This window comes from Agelaius phoeniceus, chromosome 10, assembly GCF_051311805.1.
Source record: "Agelaius phoeniceus isolate bAgePho1 chromosome 10, bAgePho1.hap1, whole genome shotgun sequence".
NCBI lineage: Eukaryota > Metazoa > Chordata > Aves > Passeriformes > Icteridae > Agelaius > Agelaius phoeniceus.
In genome coordinates, this window is record NC_135274.1 from 4,314,061 (window position 1) to 4,332,306 (window position 18,246).

Below are 18,246 nucleotides of genomic sequence, written 5' to 3' on the forward strand. Positions count from 1 at the left end.
GCCGGCAGCGGGGACAGCGCCGGGTGTGGCACCGGGGGCGGCTCGCTGCGGCCTGGGGGACAGATGGACAGCGCTGGGTGTCTGTCTGACCACCCTCCCTCTGCCTCTCCTCGCCAGAAAGAAACATCCTTGAAAAGGAGAAGAATGACGGAAGGTGCTGCCGTTCGATCCCACGCTGTCGTGCGTGTCATTTCACCCTCAGAGCAAGTCCAGAGACAGATAAGCTACCAGGTCAGGCACTGATTCTGGAAAGGTTGGAAAGGCTGGGTCTCAGAGGAGGTACAGCCCGGGCTCCCACCCTCGACCCATCCAGCCTCACCCTCCATGAACACCAGCACCTCCCTGGCATGCCCATCCATTCCCCTGTGCAGAACTGAAACTCTGAAACAGCACAGGCTCCTCTGCATCCAAACCAAGGCCTTCACATGCTCTAAACAGAGGTGAAGGAATAAGAAAGTCAGCATGGTTTTTCAAGAAGTGGCATTTAACACTGCTGCCCCAATGATACCTTGTTCACTTATAAAAAGAGGCTTCACCTCTTGCTGCCTTCACTAATTTTCCGTGGGTGTCAGTGGCAGCCAGCACTGGCCATTCAAACCAGGTGTTGGGGTAGGGCAAGTAGCTTTGCTAAGTGCCTGGACCTCAAATCTTGGGGTGCCTGTTGGGAATAAAGGGCAGCAGTGTCATCAGATCAAATCTATGTTTTCTGATGTGGAAATCTAAGAAAAGATGAATTGTTCCTCAAAGCAAGAGGCAAAGGCAGCAGAGCTACTGGGGGTGAGCAAGGCATCAATCCCCATTTCTCAGCTTGTTATCGACCAGCTGAGTGTTTTCATGCAGAATGTAGCCAGGAATGTGACATCAGCCCCAGCCCAGACATCAGGACACAGCTACTGCCCAAATCTGGGCTCAGGTGTCACCACAGCCTGACTCAGATGTGAGCCATGGGCTGCCAGCTCTGAGGGGATGCAGCTCCTTGGGGAACCAGGGAACTCTCCCAGGGACAGTCACAGGAACCCCTCTCCTTCTCTGCTGCCTGAGAGTTTGGTCACTGCACTGGAGACTCCTCACACCTCCTGCCACTGCACTCTGTCTCTTGTGCTGGAGCCAATTATCTGCATGAATGAATGAATGTCACTTTGGGCAGCACTTCCAGCCTTAGGTTTCTGCTCACATATCACACTCATGAGAGCCTGGCCATAGAAACTTTTCCTGATGGAAGTAGAAAACACTTCAAACTGCATTTTCTCTATGTAAAGATGGAGTTTCAACCATGAGGCACACCCTGATGACAATCAGGAGATTCCCAACTACCTTCAAGCTTCATCCACCCACAGATTACTCAGCTCAGCACTTCTCATCTGGAATTCCTCCATAACTATTCCCTCCCAAGGAGAGTTTACTTTTCAGATATCCTAGACAAAGATACATTTGTATCATACTTTATATATATGATTGTTTATATAATACATTTATATGATTATTCGTGTGGTGCCACAGCAGCACCCACACTCAGGCTGGCACCAAACACAGGCACCTCCTGCTACCAGGGACATCCTCACCTTCATCTTCAAACCCAAGCCACACCTGAATATTGAGAAAGTGACAAGTCATGGAGCTTCTGGGACAGAGAGACCTTACACCAGCCCTTCCTACCCTTCCTGTGGTCTCACTTCCAGTCATTATTACATGCAGGGTGGAACAAGTGGTGGTGCAAGACCAAAGCTCACGGGTCTCAAAAAAGAAAAAAAAACCAAACCAAAACAAACCCCAAAAAACCCAAAACCAAAAACCTGGAAGACTCCAAACCCAACCTATTGAAATGTTTTATTATACAAACTGTCCAGAGCAAATGGTACAATGTTTGTGCTGACCCCATGGCAGCTTTATCCTGATTGAAGGGGAACAGAAAATATCCACACAAGCATAAAGGTGAAATGGCAGCCAGGAAAACTGGAAATCAGAAATTAGCAGAAGTGTTCCACTAGAGGGAAAACACCTCAGCCCTTGTGAGCACAGTGCAGAATCAGCTGAAGCTGCCAGTGCCCCACATCATCAGGCCATGGCTTCCTCCAGAGCAGCACCAGAGAGTTCTCTAAACCAAATTAAACAACATCATTGCACTGCAGCTGCTAAAAATAGAATTTCCTACCAGCTAATGAAGGCATCACCATTCCAGTCCAAGAAGGCTCATGATCCTGAGGAAAATCCCAGCTGACCTGGGGGACATTTCCCTTAGCCCCACGTTCCCTGGAGCCTGCAGGCTGCCATTAAAGGCCACCACAGCCTCTGGTGTTAGAAGAGATGCAGAGACACCCTGTGGTGGCAAAACCAACCACCAGAATGAGTTCAAACAGCTTCAACTCCATTTAAGTCACAGAACTGAATCAGAAATTGTCCCCCAGCTGCTGTTCAGGTACTTTCCTCTCTCCAGACCTTCTTTCCTGTCTGGCATCTTTTGCTCTGTTTGCACTGCCACAGAGATTTTCCCTCTTATTCTGTTTGGTGTGGTAACAACAGCAGGATCAGGGCTGGGCAGTTGGAGGGATGGCCATGGAAATGCTCCACTTTTGGAAAATAACTTCCTACATCTTCAGCCTGTTCCTCCTGGAACCTATGGAACCTATGGAAAACCATCAGTGTGCTTTGCAAACTGTTGGGGTTTTACCCCATCCAGAATTTGTATTTTGTCCTGAAGCATAATTTTGCCTATGAGGGCAGTTTCAGAGCCACCAATGCACTGCTGAGGATGTTCCAGAATGAAAGCCACCAACAACCATCAGCAGTGGAAATCAATTCTGCATCTGGAGTCCTGCAGGTGCTAGAGCTTGCTTCTATCATGGGACAGCCTGGAGATAGAACCCAGGCTCCCAACAATGTTCTGTCCTGCTCTTACCTGATCTTCACCTGAGGGAAACACATTTTCTCCTAGATCTGCAAGCAGGATCCCCACTCAGAAGAGTCATCAGGTAGTCTATAGGTTTATGGAGCACCCATAAAATAGAGTAAATCTCAGGGCCAGCCACAGTAACACTGGTACTGGTTACTTTGGCTCACAAAACAAAACACCATTAGTGCCAAATAAGAGAGGTGAGAGCAGTTAATTGGTTTGTAGAAAGCAATGGTAATTAAGTTTCACAAGATTTAAGCAGAGAAGAAAAGCAAGGCAAATAAATCAATTATTCAAATGCTGCATTTTCACATCTTCTGATCTGGCAATGCACTTAAACAAAATGTAGAAGGAATTCCCCCTAAATCATTTCAGGAAACTCAGCAAAGTCAGACAAATTCATCTTTAAAAGAGAAATGAAACACTATACACGTGCAAAGTACAATTTTTCAGAAACTATTGCCTGAAAGGATTAAGAAAATATCTGTTCTAAGTATCTTCAATCATTTGCCACCAAGTTCTACATGTTTATTTTAAATGGCTTGTTTTCTTCTCTTGACTTTTTGGAAAAGTGGAATTGGTAGGGAATGTCCCAGCCCTTGCAGCTCACCTCTCAGAAGTAAGGCAGATGGTACCTGCCCAGCTGCTGCCTTCATTAGCCACAGCTGCTCTGTTCTGCAGAGCTTCACCTCAGCACCACTGCTTGCCTAGAATGGGTCTTGCATTTGCAGATTATTTTGTCACAAATTAAAACCTCAAGTCTGTGGGGTTGAGGTTTTAATTTGTGACAAATTTGTGGGGTGTGTAATTTTCTTTCACTCACAACTTCTATTCATTCCTTCACAGCAAATTAGTGCTGTAGTGATAATTTCCTTTTACAGGTCAGTGAAGCATTTGTAATTTCTCTCATAAATTGTCTTTTCTGCCATTTCTCTGAAAGATCCAGGTCCAGCTTACCTGGGCTCTGTTAAAACCCTGGGTGGCTCATTACCAAGCCTGAGTAGCAAGGTGTGATGCTCTGTGCTCCTTCAAGGGATGTACAGTTCCTTGTTAATGTGTATTAATGGATAAATTTGAGAACTTTGCAGCTGTGATGCTGCCAAGCATTTGCACAGTGAGGCCCAGTCCCTCCTGCCTGTGTGTGTCCCTGTGGTAAAAAGTGGGCACAGGGAACTCTGATTAAAAGTCTGTGAGGGGCTGAGGAGGGAGGAGAAGAAGAGTAAAAGAAGAAAAGTTAAAAATGGTTGCCAATTTTGTTTTTAAGCGTACGAGCTTTGTGTGGTTTGATTTAGAAGATTTGTGGGAAATATTTGTAGCAGGCAGGAACAAGACAACAGACAGAGGAGGGGGGGAGCATGACCCTCCAAGTCAAGCAACCAAAAGTTAATGCAATTACCAAATATGAAATGTGGAGCAGAGGCACTAATTTGATCAGAGAGGCCAAAGGGATGATTCTTGGAGACAAAGCATTGCAACACGGAAATGCGGGCTAATCAACTGCTTTATCAAAAGAAAAAGGAAACCATTTCCAAGCCTTAACTGAAATCCCCAGTTGGTTCTTCATCTTCTCAGGGGTCTGTTTTTTGCCTAGCAGTGTTTGTTCCATCTCACATTTGTTTCACTGCTCCTGGTCCCTGCACAGAGCTGTGTCCCTGGCTCCTGCTCCTCGCTCCTGTCCAACCATCCGCCTCTGCTCCTGGTTTAAGGAACTCCTCAGTCATGAAAAGGAGCATGCAGAGGGAAATATTCATTCTATTTAATGTCCAAGCCTACTTTCCATGATTATCTGGAATAGAGCAAGACTATCCAGAGTCACTTTGTGCCTGCAGGATTTTTCAGTGCAGGTATTTTCTTCATCTGATGGAGAGCAGCTGCTCAGTGATCTCCACTGAGCTCCTGCGTGCCCGGCACCCTCTCAGGTCTGTAGAGCAGCAGATCCAGACTTCACCAGGTACAGCCCAGCAAAGCTGAGGTTTTCAGACTCAGACTTCTGCTTCCAGGTGCTGCTGGTATGACAGATAAAATGAGCTGGCACAGAGGAAAGAAGGAGCTGACAGAAGAAAGCACGGGAGAGGGGAAGCACGGCCGGAAAAAGCGAGAGCGGCTCTTCAAGAAGAGATTTTCTCGACTGAGCCTCTTCTCTGGGTCTCCCAAAAATAAATTGTAAGTACACCCAAGATTATATTTTGCATTTTCCACAAAATTTTCGAACAAGAAATTTTGTGAGCATTTCCAGAGCAGCTTTGGACGAGTCACAGACACCTTGTCACCTCCATCGGATTAACTGTTTCACAAACAAGGAAACAGAGGCTATTTGAACAACTTGAGCTAAAAACTATTAAGTCTCTGGCAGCACTAGAGATGAAATTAACTTCTCCAAGTCTTGTGTGTATGTGTGTTTATCTAATACCCATTTCCCTATGCCTCAAGCAAGAGATTAGCAGGGGCAGCATCTCTGTTTCTCCAGGTAGACACACCAGCACTGCCACTGGGACAACCCCACCGTTTCCAGAAGTAACTTTAAAAGAAAATAAAAAAAATTACGTTGTTGCACCAGAGCAGTAACTCCGGGTTGCAATGGAAAATGTCAATGCATGGGCAGCAGCAAAAATAACTGTTCAACAAAGTTAATGATACTAAATTTCTGAAAATTCATAATTAATGCCTGTGTTCCTGTAATAGTGCCTTTATACTTACTCTTTCCAGTTAAAAGGAGAAAAAGGGAAACTAAACAAAAAGACAAACAAATAATAACAATTCATTTTATTAACCAAAGTAAGCAAAGGTAAAAATTACTTAGAGCTTACTGCTTTGTGAATGTATTAGTTTTGAGTTATTATAATCATTCTTACAGGATTTGAAATTCTTTTCTTGGCTCTTTCTCCCTGGTATTATTCTTCCTTGACATGAAGTATACTGAGTGTATGCTAAGATCAAGGAGGGGTTTCCAAAAAGTGTCTTTTCTCATCCAAGAGTTGTTTTCCCTACAGATCTCCTAACAAGAGTCTGCCTTTGGTAATTATCCTGAAATTACCGTCTTAGCAGGAAGTGCACGCAAGTCCCCACAATTACTCAGCTAACTGCATTAGCCTTGATAGCCACAGCAGCTGGTTGCAGGCTCCACAGAAGATTAAAATACACTAGCAAGAAATGAACCTGAGAGCCAGATTTTTCTCTCTGATCTAATTGCAGCACAATTAATACCAAGGGCTTGGTTTTGGGATTTTTCTGCTGAGGAATTGGACTAGAAACATAGACAAACATCCAAGAAGTGAATTACTGCTGTGAAATGTTGTCTGTTGTTCATAATTTCACTGAAGAATGCATTCAGGAGGCAGACAAATACAACTGAAACAGTAACATCCTGTTTTCTGAACATTCATCCTTATTTGTAAGTGATAAATATGGATTTTGCTCAGTTTGAGCTAAAAGAAAAAAAAATTAAAAATTGAACAGTAATATAGTAACCTCCCATGGTACTCTCATGTTAATGGAGAGAGAGTCAGCCTTCAGACTTTACTGGATCTACTCCTACAGACACACTGCATGGCAATGGGTTTTAAATGCATTTGAGCCATCAGAGCTTACAGAGCTTTCACAGTGGTGCAGCCAAGCCAGATCATCTCTGCAGTCAGCACTGATTCATGAGCTCTGTCAGGGATTGTGTAGGTAGAACAGAAGGGTGTATAATTTGATCAGGAGAGCTTTCCTTTCAGCTCTTCCACCTCTGGCCAAGGCCAGTGCAATACTGGCCAGTGCTGGCTTTACTGGCCACATTGGGGTGCATTGCTGGTGCACACAAGTGGGACAAGAACCTTTGTGATGTGTAGGACAGCACGGGGAGGATGTGGACAGCATGTGTAGGACAGAGCTCTGTGGAGTTTGTTTTCATGCAAACACACGCAGCTCATGCCACAATCATGCACAGAAGAGTTGCACATTGAAGCTCCTACCCCGTTAGGAGTACAGGTAAGCATCAGCTCCTACCCGTAGCTGATGCCACCCTTATGGTTTTGTTTAAATGATGAAAATCATTCAATAATTCTGTGCTCTAAAACTATCAGCTTGTCACTGCCACTGCAGCCCAGAGCCAGACTCTCCCTTTCACTGTCATCCCTGCTTTCCCAGGTGGCCACACACGGCACCCACTCGTAGGGTGTCACAGGCACAGGTTCTGGAAGGGCTGATAAATCTAACGATTCATGCACTCACGAATCCTTCTCCCCAATGCATCCAGGGGCTGTTTGTCACTCTGTGTGTGTCTGTGTGTGTGCCGCTCGCAGCCCGCAGGGAAGGAGCCCGCTGGCAGAGGACGCGCGGAGGTGCTGGCACAGGAGGGGCAGCCGGCGGCCGCAGGAGGAGCCGTGCCCGCAGCTCGGGGCCCCGCGGCGCTCCGGGAGGATGTGCCCGAGCTGCGAGATCCTGCTCTGCCGGCCCTGCGGGACCCTGCACTCGCAGCGCGCCTTCATCGCTCACAGCCTGCTGGACCACTACGACAGCGCTGCCCTGCCCTGCTGAGCGACACCGACACGGGCAGCAGACCTTTCTCCTTTTTAATGCTTCTGTTAAAAGTGATCTGCTCGGGGGGGGAGGACCAACAGATCCGTGCTCACGCTGCCGCTGCTCCCAGGAGAGACTCGGAGAAGGAGGATGAGGGAGCGCAGCTTTGGGCACTGGTTTGCAGGCAGAGATGGGGGCTCCATCCTCACGAGAGCATCGGGAAATTCCTTGCATTTTGGGTCAACATTCGAGCTCCTCTGTCTAGCCGACATCTTTTGAGGTTAGTGTGAGGGGTAAAAAGGTCTTGGCGGATACTGGATTCTGTTCCTCATGTCTAGTCACACTTTGATTCATCAATTTTGTGTTGGCTCGTTGTTTTAGGGGTTTTTGGCTAGGTTTGGTGAGGGGTCCCTCCCGTTCCATTCTGGATCCGATGTCATTTGCATGCCGACTATCAACAACAGGTAGTTAACAAAAACGACAGGTGATTATAGTAACAAACAGTTAGAACTCCACCCTGGCAGCAATTGGCCCAACCTGTGAACTCTGCAACCTTTTTAAAAAATGGGAACTGTTCTACTCGTAACACTGAGCCCTTTGCCGGGATGGAGGCTCTGGGGGCCCCGAGAGCATCCCAAACCCAGGGCTGGATCCATCAGGATGGCAGATCCCAGCATGGAAGCTCTGGGGGCCCTGAGAGCATCCCAAACCCAGAGCTGGATCCATCGGGATGACAGATCCCAGCATGGAGGCTCTGAGGGCCCTAAGCACATCCCAAACCCAGGGCTGGATCCATCAGGATGACAGATCCTGCCATGGAAGCTCTGGGGGCCCTGAGAGCATCCCAAACCCAGGGCTGGATCCATCGGGATGACAGATCCCAGCATGGAGGCTCTGAGGGCCCTAAGCACATCCCAAACCCAGAGCTGGATCCATCGGGATGACAGATCCCAGCATGGAGGCTCTGAGGGCTCTGAGAGCATCCCAAACCCAGGGCTGGATCCATCAGGATGACAGATCCTGGCATGGAAGCTCTGGGGGCCCTAAGCACATCCCAAACCCAGGGCTGGATCCATCAGGATGAACAGATCCCAGCATGGAGGCTCTGAGGGCTCTAAGCACATCCCAAACCCAGGGCTGGATCCATCAGGATGAACAGATCCCAGCATGGAGGCTCTGAGGGCTCTGAGAGCATCCCAAACCTGAAGCTGGATCCATCAGGATGACAGATCCTAGCATGGAGGCTCTGAGGGCCCTAAGCACATCCCAAACCCAGAGCTGGATCCATCGGGATGACAGATCCTAGCATGGAGGCTCTGAGGGCTCTGAGAGCATCCCAAACCCAGAGCTGGATCCATCAGGATGGCAGATCCTAGCATGGAGGCTCTGAGGGCCCTAAGCACATCCCAAACCTGAAGCTGGATCCATCAGGATGACAGATCCTAGCATGGAGGCTCTGAGGGCCCTAAGCACACCCCAAACCCAGGGCTGGATCCATCGGGATGATGGCTCCATGCAGCTGCAGCTGCCCTGCAGTTCAGTCTGTACCCACCACTCATTTAACCAGCACAAACCCGGTAAACAGAGCTGTAACCTAAACATTTCTCAGCTGTTAAGGATAGGGAATTGTTTCACAAATATTCTCCAGAGCCTTCATTCTCCTCTCAAGGAAACCAAGATTATCCCATTGGGCTGCAAACTCGAGTGTGACGATTACATGCAGAGCCACTTGCAATGCCTTTGTTTGCTTCAGTGTTGTTTGTGGTCTGGAATATTAAAAGTTTTATTTCTAAATTAACTACCTCTGAGAAGCAACTTTAATGGGGAAAGGGGCTTCTAAAAGCTGTCCTGGCCACAAGGATTGCAGCTCACATCCCAATTCCCTCTTAGAATTTCCAAACTCGGTATCTCACTTGTGATCCTGCACCTTGCCGTGGAAGGATCAACAACAATCACAACTCACCAAGTATTTAAGCCTTCTTTGAGCTCTTAAAGCCTGACCTGTATTTTTAAGCAATTTTTCAAACAGTGTAGTACAGCTGCAGACACCAGGCCAAGGCTCTGGGCCAGGGGTGGGTGGCATTAAGCTCCAGGTGTACAAAGACTTTACCACTGTGGAATTCCCAAGCAGAGGTGAGGGGTGGAAGTAGCCTCAGGAACAGAAGGTTCCCAGTCTAGCAGCATGCACCTTTTCCTCCCATGCCAAGGGGCACACATCTATGTGCAGGATTAATTCCTTGCTCTTTGGTAGGGAACAGGCTAAACAGACTTAGTCTCCCACAGCCGTTAATGTTGAGGGTTCTTTTATTTATCCAAGCAAAAGAACACAGGCTGGGGTGTTTGGACCTTCATTTAATCTCTTCTTTTCCTAAATTCCAAAGTAAAAAGTCCATAGGGAAAAGGACTTTCTGTCTTTCCCACTCCTCTTTTGGAGCTGTTCCATTTCTGTTCAAATGAATGTCTGGTAAGGTGACTGGAATCCAGATTTTTTTCCTATCCCTAGGGAATACTTGGACTGGGCTATGACATCTATTCTTGTGTTTTGTTTCCAGCCCCCCAGGAAAAGGGTTTCAGCAGGAGGAGTTCAGAGCCACATTTACAACATTCTGTGCTCCAGAGTTCCTTGAACAGTGCTCAGCTCCCTTGTGGAATGTGTGACACTCAATGCTACTCATGCAAGAGTACAAAGATCATTTCAGAAACCAGACTGAGCTGCTGAAAGCTCCCAGGGCAGAGCCCATTAGGAATTCCACGTAGGAGAAAGCCTTAGGCAGGACTCACAGGCTGGAATGAAGCACTGCCAGGCTCCTCCTTTCTGCCCAGACTTCACTGGTTCTGCCCATTGCCAGCAAGTGCCCAGACTTCCTGCCCAAATGCAGACTTCTAAAGCCAGAAATGAGATCTTACAACACCCTTGTGCTACAGGGGCCTTAATCCTTCCAAACCCACATTTCCACGGTGCTTGATTGTCATTTTCAAAAGCCAACCAGGGCCTGGCAAACCAGAATTAACCTTTCACATTACTTTGGGACTGCTATTCCTAAACTCCCAAGAGTAAACCATACCATTACTTTGTAAGCCATACCATTGCTTTAGGAAATATAAATTCAACCCCATTCCTCATAATCAAGCAATCCAGAGGAGACTTCTCCAGACAATCACCTGAGGAAGAGCAAGGTGACAGACTGAAAGGATGAAGGACTAGCTCATCACAACAGCATTATTTTAAATCCTTCAGTGCCATGCAGTGAAATCAGTTCAAATAGGTCACAATTGAGCCTTCATCCAAGCGTTCCAGAGGGGACAGAACAAGGGAAGTTCTCTCAGCATCTGCCTGGGAAGATTTCCTGTGTGGCTTGCTGAAGGACACAAGCAGCTCCTCATGTGGGTCATGAGGCTGGAAAGGCACCTGAGCAGGAGCAGCAGTGTGCAAACAGAGCTCAGCTCTCTCCTGTCCCCATGGATGCTGCTGGGCTGGGCTGGCTGAAGGACAGCTGCCAACATCAGGGTGAGCAATGCTCCTGGCAGGAGCCCCTTCCTCTCCTCCATCAGGCATGCAGGCATGCCTGGGGAGAGTAACTACAACATTTCTGTCATGCACTGAGGCAGCACCAACAGTTTTGTCCTTGATTTCTCAGCAGCTGGTGAATTACTGCTCCTTGCCTGCACTGGCTACCAACACCTGCTGCAGAGATCTGCTTGGTGCTGTTTGCTCCTCCCACACCCAGGTTAATGTGTGTCCATTGAGGTCAGCCAATAGAACCACACCTTGAGTTTAGCCTGGCTTTAATCTCATCAGCCACACCACAGCCAGCCCCTTTTGTCTCCAAAATCCCCAAAGCCCCGTGCAAACAGTGAGGCCCAGCAGCAGCAGGGCACTGAGCCCTCACATGGCAGCACCTACTGACACTTGTGCACCAGAACAGCTCTGCCCCCTCAGCTCTTGGACTCTCATGCCAGACAAGTCATTTTTAAAAATTATTACATCTTGGTAGAGGATTTCAGGCTTAGATTTTAAAGCTGGCTCAGACACATAATTACACTAATACACTATATTGTGAAAGAATAATAATAGAAATACTGATTACACATTTAAAAGATGTAGGCTTGAAACCATCCTACAGAATAAAGCTACAATATAGCCTGACATACCAATTATTAAGAGCCTCTACTATTTAATTATCTGATTTCAATAGCTCTGGGAGATTAAAGAGGAATATTGGACTCTTTTCTGTGAAATACAGGAATGGGCTCTGTCCAAGGCATTTGCTGGAATGTGAGTGACTGACAACCAACACCCCACTGCCAAAACAACCAATACAAGCACGAGAGGGAAAGGAAGCAGCTCCACAGCTGAGGGGCAAATCCATGGGAGCTCCTTCCCTGGAAATCCAAGACAGGACAAGCAGGAGTGTGAAAGCAGCAGTTGTCACCGTCTGTCACAAAATAAAAAGATTCAAGGTAGAAAGCAAACCCATCAAGTAATCATGCAATCAGTAATAAACCAGAACAAATAAAGATCATTTACACACTGCATATACCCAATTTCAGCTGTGGTTTTTAAAGCAGCCCAGGCAGCTTTCCCCTCTGCCAGATACAATAAAGGCCTTGAGAAGGAAAACTCATTTTTCCAGTGGACATATACAAAGAAAGGCATTTAACATGAGACCATGTGAACTGAAGATTCAACACAAACTCTTTAAATTCTCTTATTATAATCTAACCATTTGATGTCTCGTGAATTCAGAAACTGATCTAAAACAATATGTTCCAAATCAGCCCAAATTAACTTACCAATTTAGTATTGGAGCTGGATATTGTGAAGAAAGTACAGAAACAATCAATGGACTGATGTGCCAAAATCCAGTCTTCTCTTGGATGTCAAACAGTGTCAAAGTTAAAGTCTCCTTTGACTTTTCACAAAGCAGTTCATTTCTTTATTTGTTTTCTGAATGAAAGTCTGTATGCCACAGGCTGTAGCAAGTATGATGAAAACCAGGGGAAGTGGTGATCTTTTTACTAATACAATTCACACACCAGGACTCTGCTCAAAACTTACCATGAAGCTATCACAAAATCAGCCTTGGTGACCTGGTTAAATGCTGCCTCCTGCCAGGTTCAGCCCGGAGAGGTCAGCCTGGGAAGCATTGCCGTGGGATGGGATCTCTTCTCAGCTATTTGAAGATCAATTCACAGGAGGAAAACGCTTCATTGTCTTTGCTGCCAAACAGAAAAATAGACCATTTAACTCGGCTCTAACTTTCTTTTCCCATCCTTGTTAATTAATTGCCAAGAGTAAACATAGAGAAGGTAAAGACAAGCAAACACGACACAGCCATTGAAGGGCTATTAACCAACACAAACACTGAGCAGAAGCAGAATTTCCTAATCACCTCTAAACACTCCTCAAGGAACAGAGGCGATGGGATTGTCTCACCATCTCAAGTACTTTTATAACCTGCATTAAAGTCGCATCCAAAATCCCCTCTGGACTCAGTGCAGTGCCCCGCGGTGCTGGAGGCAGGGAAGTATTCGTGCACCTGCAGCTCACAGCTCTCACCTGCAGGGGAGCAGAGGGGAGCAAAGGGGAGCAGAGGTGAGCAGGGGAGAGCCTGAGGCACAGGAGGGAGCAGGCAGGAGGGAGCACAGAGAGGAGCCTGAGGCACAGAGGGGAGCACAGGGAGCCTGAGGCACAGAGGGGAGCAGAGAGGAGCCTGAGGCACAGAGGGGAGCAGGGGAGAGCCTGAGGCATAGAGGGGAGCAGAGAGGGGGGTAGAGGGAGCCTGCGGCACAGAGGGGAGCACAGGGAGTCTGAGGCACAGAGGGGAGCAGAGGGGAGCAGAGGGGAGCAGAGGGAGCCTGAGGCACAGAGGGGAGCACAGAGGGGAGCAGAGGGAGCCTGAGGCACAGAGGGGAGCAGAGGGGAGCAGAGGGGAGCAGAGGGGAGCAGAGGGGAGCAGAGGGAGCCTGAGGCACAGAGGGGAGCACAGAGGGGAGCAGAGGGAGCCTGAGGCACAGAGGGGAGCAGGGGAGAGCCTGAGGCACAGAGGGGAGCAGAGAGGAGAACCTGAGGCACAGAGGGGAGCAGAGGGAGCCTGAGGCACAGAGGGGAGCAGAGGGAGCCTGAGGCACAGCCTGGAGCCGCCTGCCCGAGTCCCACGGGACGCCTGGGGTGGGACAGGAACCCAGCTGCCCTTGGAACTAAGGAAACAAAGGAAATGGAGATGCCACCGTGCTCCCTCCTGCCAGAGCCCATCCACACCAGCCCCAGGCAGCCAAGGGAGTGCCAACTTCACCTCACAGTCCTGGAAAAGCTGATGTCTCCCTCAGCAAGCCCAGAGATGTCCAAGGGCTCTGTCCCAGTGCTCTGTCCCACAGAAAAACAGAATGTGTCCAGGAACAGCTCCTTATGCACAGTCACATGCTGTGAATTACCTGAAGATGCCATTACTTTTTTCATTGCTGTCACCTGCAATGCTGTTTCTTTTTAACTTTCTTGCTATCTGCTGTAGAAATAATAATTTAAAAAAGGACATGGCACACTTGAAATGCTACTATGCTGTATATTAAAAAAAACAGCCCTAAACCCAAAACCAACCCACGTAACAGTTTTACTTTTAGAATATTCTAGAAGTAGAAGTCTTTTCAGAGAGATAACCCCTAGGGTGAGGAGAAAAGAATCAATGCCCTACACAGAACTGACTCCAGGTAAGTTCTTAACCTTTAAAATAAACACAGAAACCCCAAAACAACAAAAGCAAAACACTCTCAACAAAGTAAAACCTACTTTAATTAAATTCATACATCATCCAACATTTCTATGCAGAACAACTGTTTAGTCAAAAAGTAAATATATATGTTTAATCTCTTTCAAATGTCCACAAGAATCAAGAGCTACCAGTGTTCCTTGGAGAACAGGCAGTAGTTAAACCTCTCTTGCTGATGTCCAGGAAAGTTTGTTACATCTTTTAACCAGCAGACCCCTATTGCACATAACAAGTTTGCTCTCCATTTAAGCACCTAAAAGCCTGGTACCTCACTAAATAAATTAAAACAAATCCAGTTTCTTCAGCAACCATCTTCAACATATATATCTCAGTAAAGCAACATTCCTGCAAGCTTTTAATAAATAGAGAGAGAAGATCAGCAACTGCATTGGTGTTCTGTGGAATGATCTTTCCCCATCAACTCTTGCTTCTCCAACCAGTTGGGGTTTTTGGTATGTATGCTTTAAAAATCACTTTGTGCTGTTTATTTAATGAGAACATCCCTCACATAGGTCAGTACATTTCACAGGGAAGGACTGATCTGAGACAGGAATTGCAGTGTAAGGCTGGAAGGAGCTTCTTGCTGGAACCAAACCAAACTGTGCCTCTCTGGGAGCTGCAGGCAAAGCCCCAGAGGCTGAGTGGGAGACTGTAACCAACGAGGGATTCTCAGGCACGTTTGGAATTGGCCTAACCTTCCTCCTTCTGAAGGGCTTCTTTTGTGTGTTAAGTCAGAGGAACAAAGCTGTGCAACCCTGAACATCTGGACGCTGCATCACATCTGTCAGGTCTCCCCCACCCTTCCTTCAGCAGCAACACAGACACGAAGCAGCTCCCTGCAGTACAGTGATACCATGGTTGCTATTTACAGTAGAATTAATGCATCTGTGCCAGTAGGGCAGAGGTCATATGAAAAATATACACAATACACTCATTTTTAGCCAGATTAGGATATAAAAAAAAAAATTACTCTTCAAGTCCTAACTTTAAATGAAGAACAGTTCTGCCAGAGGTCTTCAAACCTCCTGAGGATATGTTAGAGCACATTACCCTAACGTATAAAAACAAATATTTACACCTCCATGAAGTACCAAAGAATTTTTTAAAAATGCCTAGTAGCTCTCAGCGTGCAAAGTCAGCAGGAACTGATTATCCAGGATGTTCACTAACTGTAGAGACAGTCTTGGAATCAAGCATTCAGAAGCAGAGTGCAAAAGACTCAGGAATTATTTCAGTCCATTTCTTCTCACTGTCGTTTCCTCTCTTGGTTTGGATCATTTCATAGAATCACAGAATGTGCTGAGCTGGAAGGGACCCATCAGGATCAGAGTCCAACTGCTGGCCCTGTGTGGGGCTCCCCAAGAACCTCCCTGTGCCTGAGAGCATTGTCCCAGTGCTTCCTGAAGTTTTGTTGGTCCATACCACAGAAACCCTTTACAAACACTTATCAAGGTAACCTTCAGCTTAGTGCAAATGTGAGAATCTCCTAGGACCTGTAGTCCTTTCTGACAGTGTGAGCCATCCAGTTCACTTTAGTAGTCCAACTTTCCCGCAGAGCTTCATCAAACTTTTGCTTGAACTGTTTTAGTGCTTCTTCCTCACTCTTCCCTAAGGCCAGGGAGTCCTAAGGCAACAGGGAAACAAGGACTGTTAGGAATCTTAAAATGCACAGTGAAAGGCTCCTTCACCTTTCAACACAAGCCACAGTGTGTTTTGTTCTCCTTTGACACTTTTTCTGCTTACTACTCATTGAGCAATACATCAATTGGTCTAAGTAATAAATCTTCCTGGGTTTCAAGATAAAACTGAAAGAGAATGAAGCAAATCATTTTCACCTTTCTAGGTCTGTGACTGTGTATGAGCCAAGATGTAAAACACCCCTGAGATGACTCCATTTAAGATGCACAGATCCTGAACTCATTCTCTGAGCACTAGGCCTGACTACAAACCTTGTCCTATAGAGCTGAAAAAGAAAACTTCAAGGACTGTGTGGAAATCTTCACAGAAATGAAAACGTATTAATCTTGGAATCAAAAAATCACATCCTGGAAAAATGCTGAGTCCTGCTGAGCTGTAGCTCTTACTGTACCTTGAGATACTGGATGTCCTTGACAGAGGTGAGCTCTGGCAGCCCTGCAGTCAGCATCAGTGCAAAGAGGGTAATAAATAGGTTGCCGTGCTTGCGCAGGATCAGGTAGGCTTCCTCACAGTACTGCCGGAACCTGGGCACGGGCAGGGAGCACAACAGGCCAGTCACACACTGCAAATGGCTCTGGGATCACACACTAGCTCTGTATCTGGGATCTGTCTGACAAACACACACTGTGGGACACAGCACAGAGACAGAGATGCCTGCAGAACCTGTTTGTGCATCCCCACAGTGTCCTAGGTTGACTATACGATGCTTTTATCCCCAGTTGTCTGCTCTGTTTATGCTGAATAATAAGTTTTGCACCTTTAGAACTTGCTCCAGAGAGTGAAGGGGGGAGAGAAGAAGCAGCAGTTTGTTTTCAGACACTGCACTCACTCCTCCACATTCCTGCTCCTGCACTGTGCTGTCTGTGGATGGACAGACAGCGGGACAGAGCTCTCCTTTGCTTTAGTTAGTTGTAGCTTGCTGAGGCAAAGAAGTTCCCTGGACTGTGGGTTTTTCCCTTTTCTTTGGAGCTGTTCAAACCTGCTCTGGACTGAACACCAGCAGAGCACAGGCAGCTCCACCTGTGGCCACCGGGCTGGGCCTGGCCTGTGACATTTCCAGAACCAGAGGGACTGACCAGAGACTGAGTGAGCTGAACTGAGACCTGGGGAGGGACTTTCTCAGTTTGTCATCTCTTTTGGAGCAACAAGAGGTTTTATTGTTTAATGTTGTTTAGGTTTTATTGTTTAATAAACAGGGTTTTTCCACTTTTCTCCAAGGAGGTATTTTCTCCCAGACCAGTTGGCAGGAGGGGCCAAATGAATCTGCTTTCCTAGAGGAGCCTCTTTGGGGGTCTCTCCCAAATTTGCCCTGAACCAGGACACACAGACACATCCCATGTCTCCCCAGCAAGCCCTCAGTACAAAACACCACCAGCTGCTCTTCAGAAAGAACAAAAGTGCCAGAGCTCATGGTCCCACCTCCCTGAGAATTCGTTAGGTGAAATGCCCTGATGATCCTATAGGGTGGGCTACAATGGAAAAGCCAAAGCTCTATTGCAATCCCTCCAATCTCTGCCATTTCTAATTCCTTCCGTGGTCAAAACTGAGCCAGCTTTCAGGGCTGGTAGATCAGGAGCACATGGCTCCTCATGGCCAAGCATCCAAGCAGGGCCAGCACAATGAACATGCCCTGATGGACAGGAAGGGCAGGAGGGAGCCTCTTCCTAAGGCAGTGCTTGAACAGCAGCCTGGCAGCCCTGCCTGGAGCCCAGAGCTGCTGCAGGCAGAGCTGAGCCCAGCAGAATCTGCCACCTCCTGCTCTTCTGGTTCTGCAGTCATCTGTGGACATTCCAGCTCAGGGAGAGCAGTAGATAGCCCTGTAAATGCATCTTGGCACACTTCCACACAAGTGCAAATGAGGAAACCAACCCCAGGTAAGTTCTGGTATGCTGGAAGTTATCTCAATTACAAATAGATCAAAATAACACTCACCGACCAAATTTTTCAGTGTTCCCTGTTTTTCCTTGTTGAATGACATGAATGAAATCATAGGTGAGTATGAAAGGTACCCGTTCCCTTTTAATTCCAAACTTGGACTTGAAGTTTCCAAGAATATGCCCAAAATCTATGTGAAAGAGCTAAAAAAAACCAAACCAAAACAACAAAAAAAAAACAAGTGAAAAATAATCTCTCCACTGAAATGTGTTACTTTTCTAATATCTCTACAGGATTAAGGTATCAAGAACAGTTAACTCCTAACATGACTCTCCAAAACCTATGGTTTCAACCCTTTGGGAGAATTTGGTTCTAAACCACTTCAAGATTTAAAGTCAGTAATAACATCCATACACTTCTGAGTGACCACTGCAGCAAAAGATTCTCTCAGGTTTAAGCTGCTGCTGCCACAGACAGCTTGGTGGCAGCATCAGACAAGAATGAGCCCAAGGATGA

The 18,246-nt window shown here is 46.9% G+C and overlaps 1 protein-coding gene across 2 annotated transcripts in view; it reads right to left on the reverse strand.

Annotated features, from left to right (window-relative positions):
- Positions 1-14,158: 14,158 nt before the first annotated feature.
- Positions 14,159-18,246, reverse strand: part of PIK3CB (phosphatidylinositol-4,5-bisphosphate 3-kinase catalytic subunit beta) — a 93,719-nt gene continuing 89,631 nt past the window's right edge. For both annotated transcript variants that reach the window (XM_054639425.2, XM_054639424.2), the window contains 3 exons: positions 17,788-17,933; positions 16,247-16,379; positions 14,159-15,781 (listed from right to left, as the gene is read on the reverse strand). In XM_054639425.2, coding sequence (XP_054495400.1) covers positions 15,644-15,781; positions 16,247-16,379; positions 17,788-17,933 — 417 coding nt within the window. In that variant the 3' untranslated portion in view covers positions 14,159-15,643. The remainder of the gene's footprint in view (positions 15,782-16,246; positions 16,380-17,787; positions 17,934-18,246) is intronic.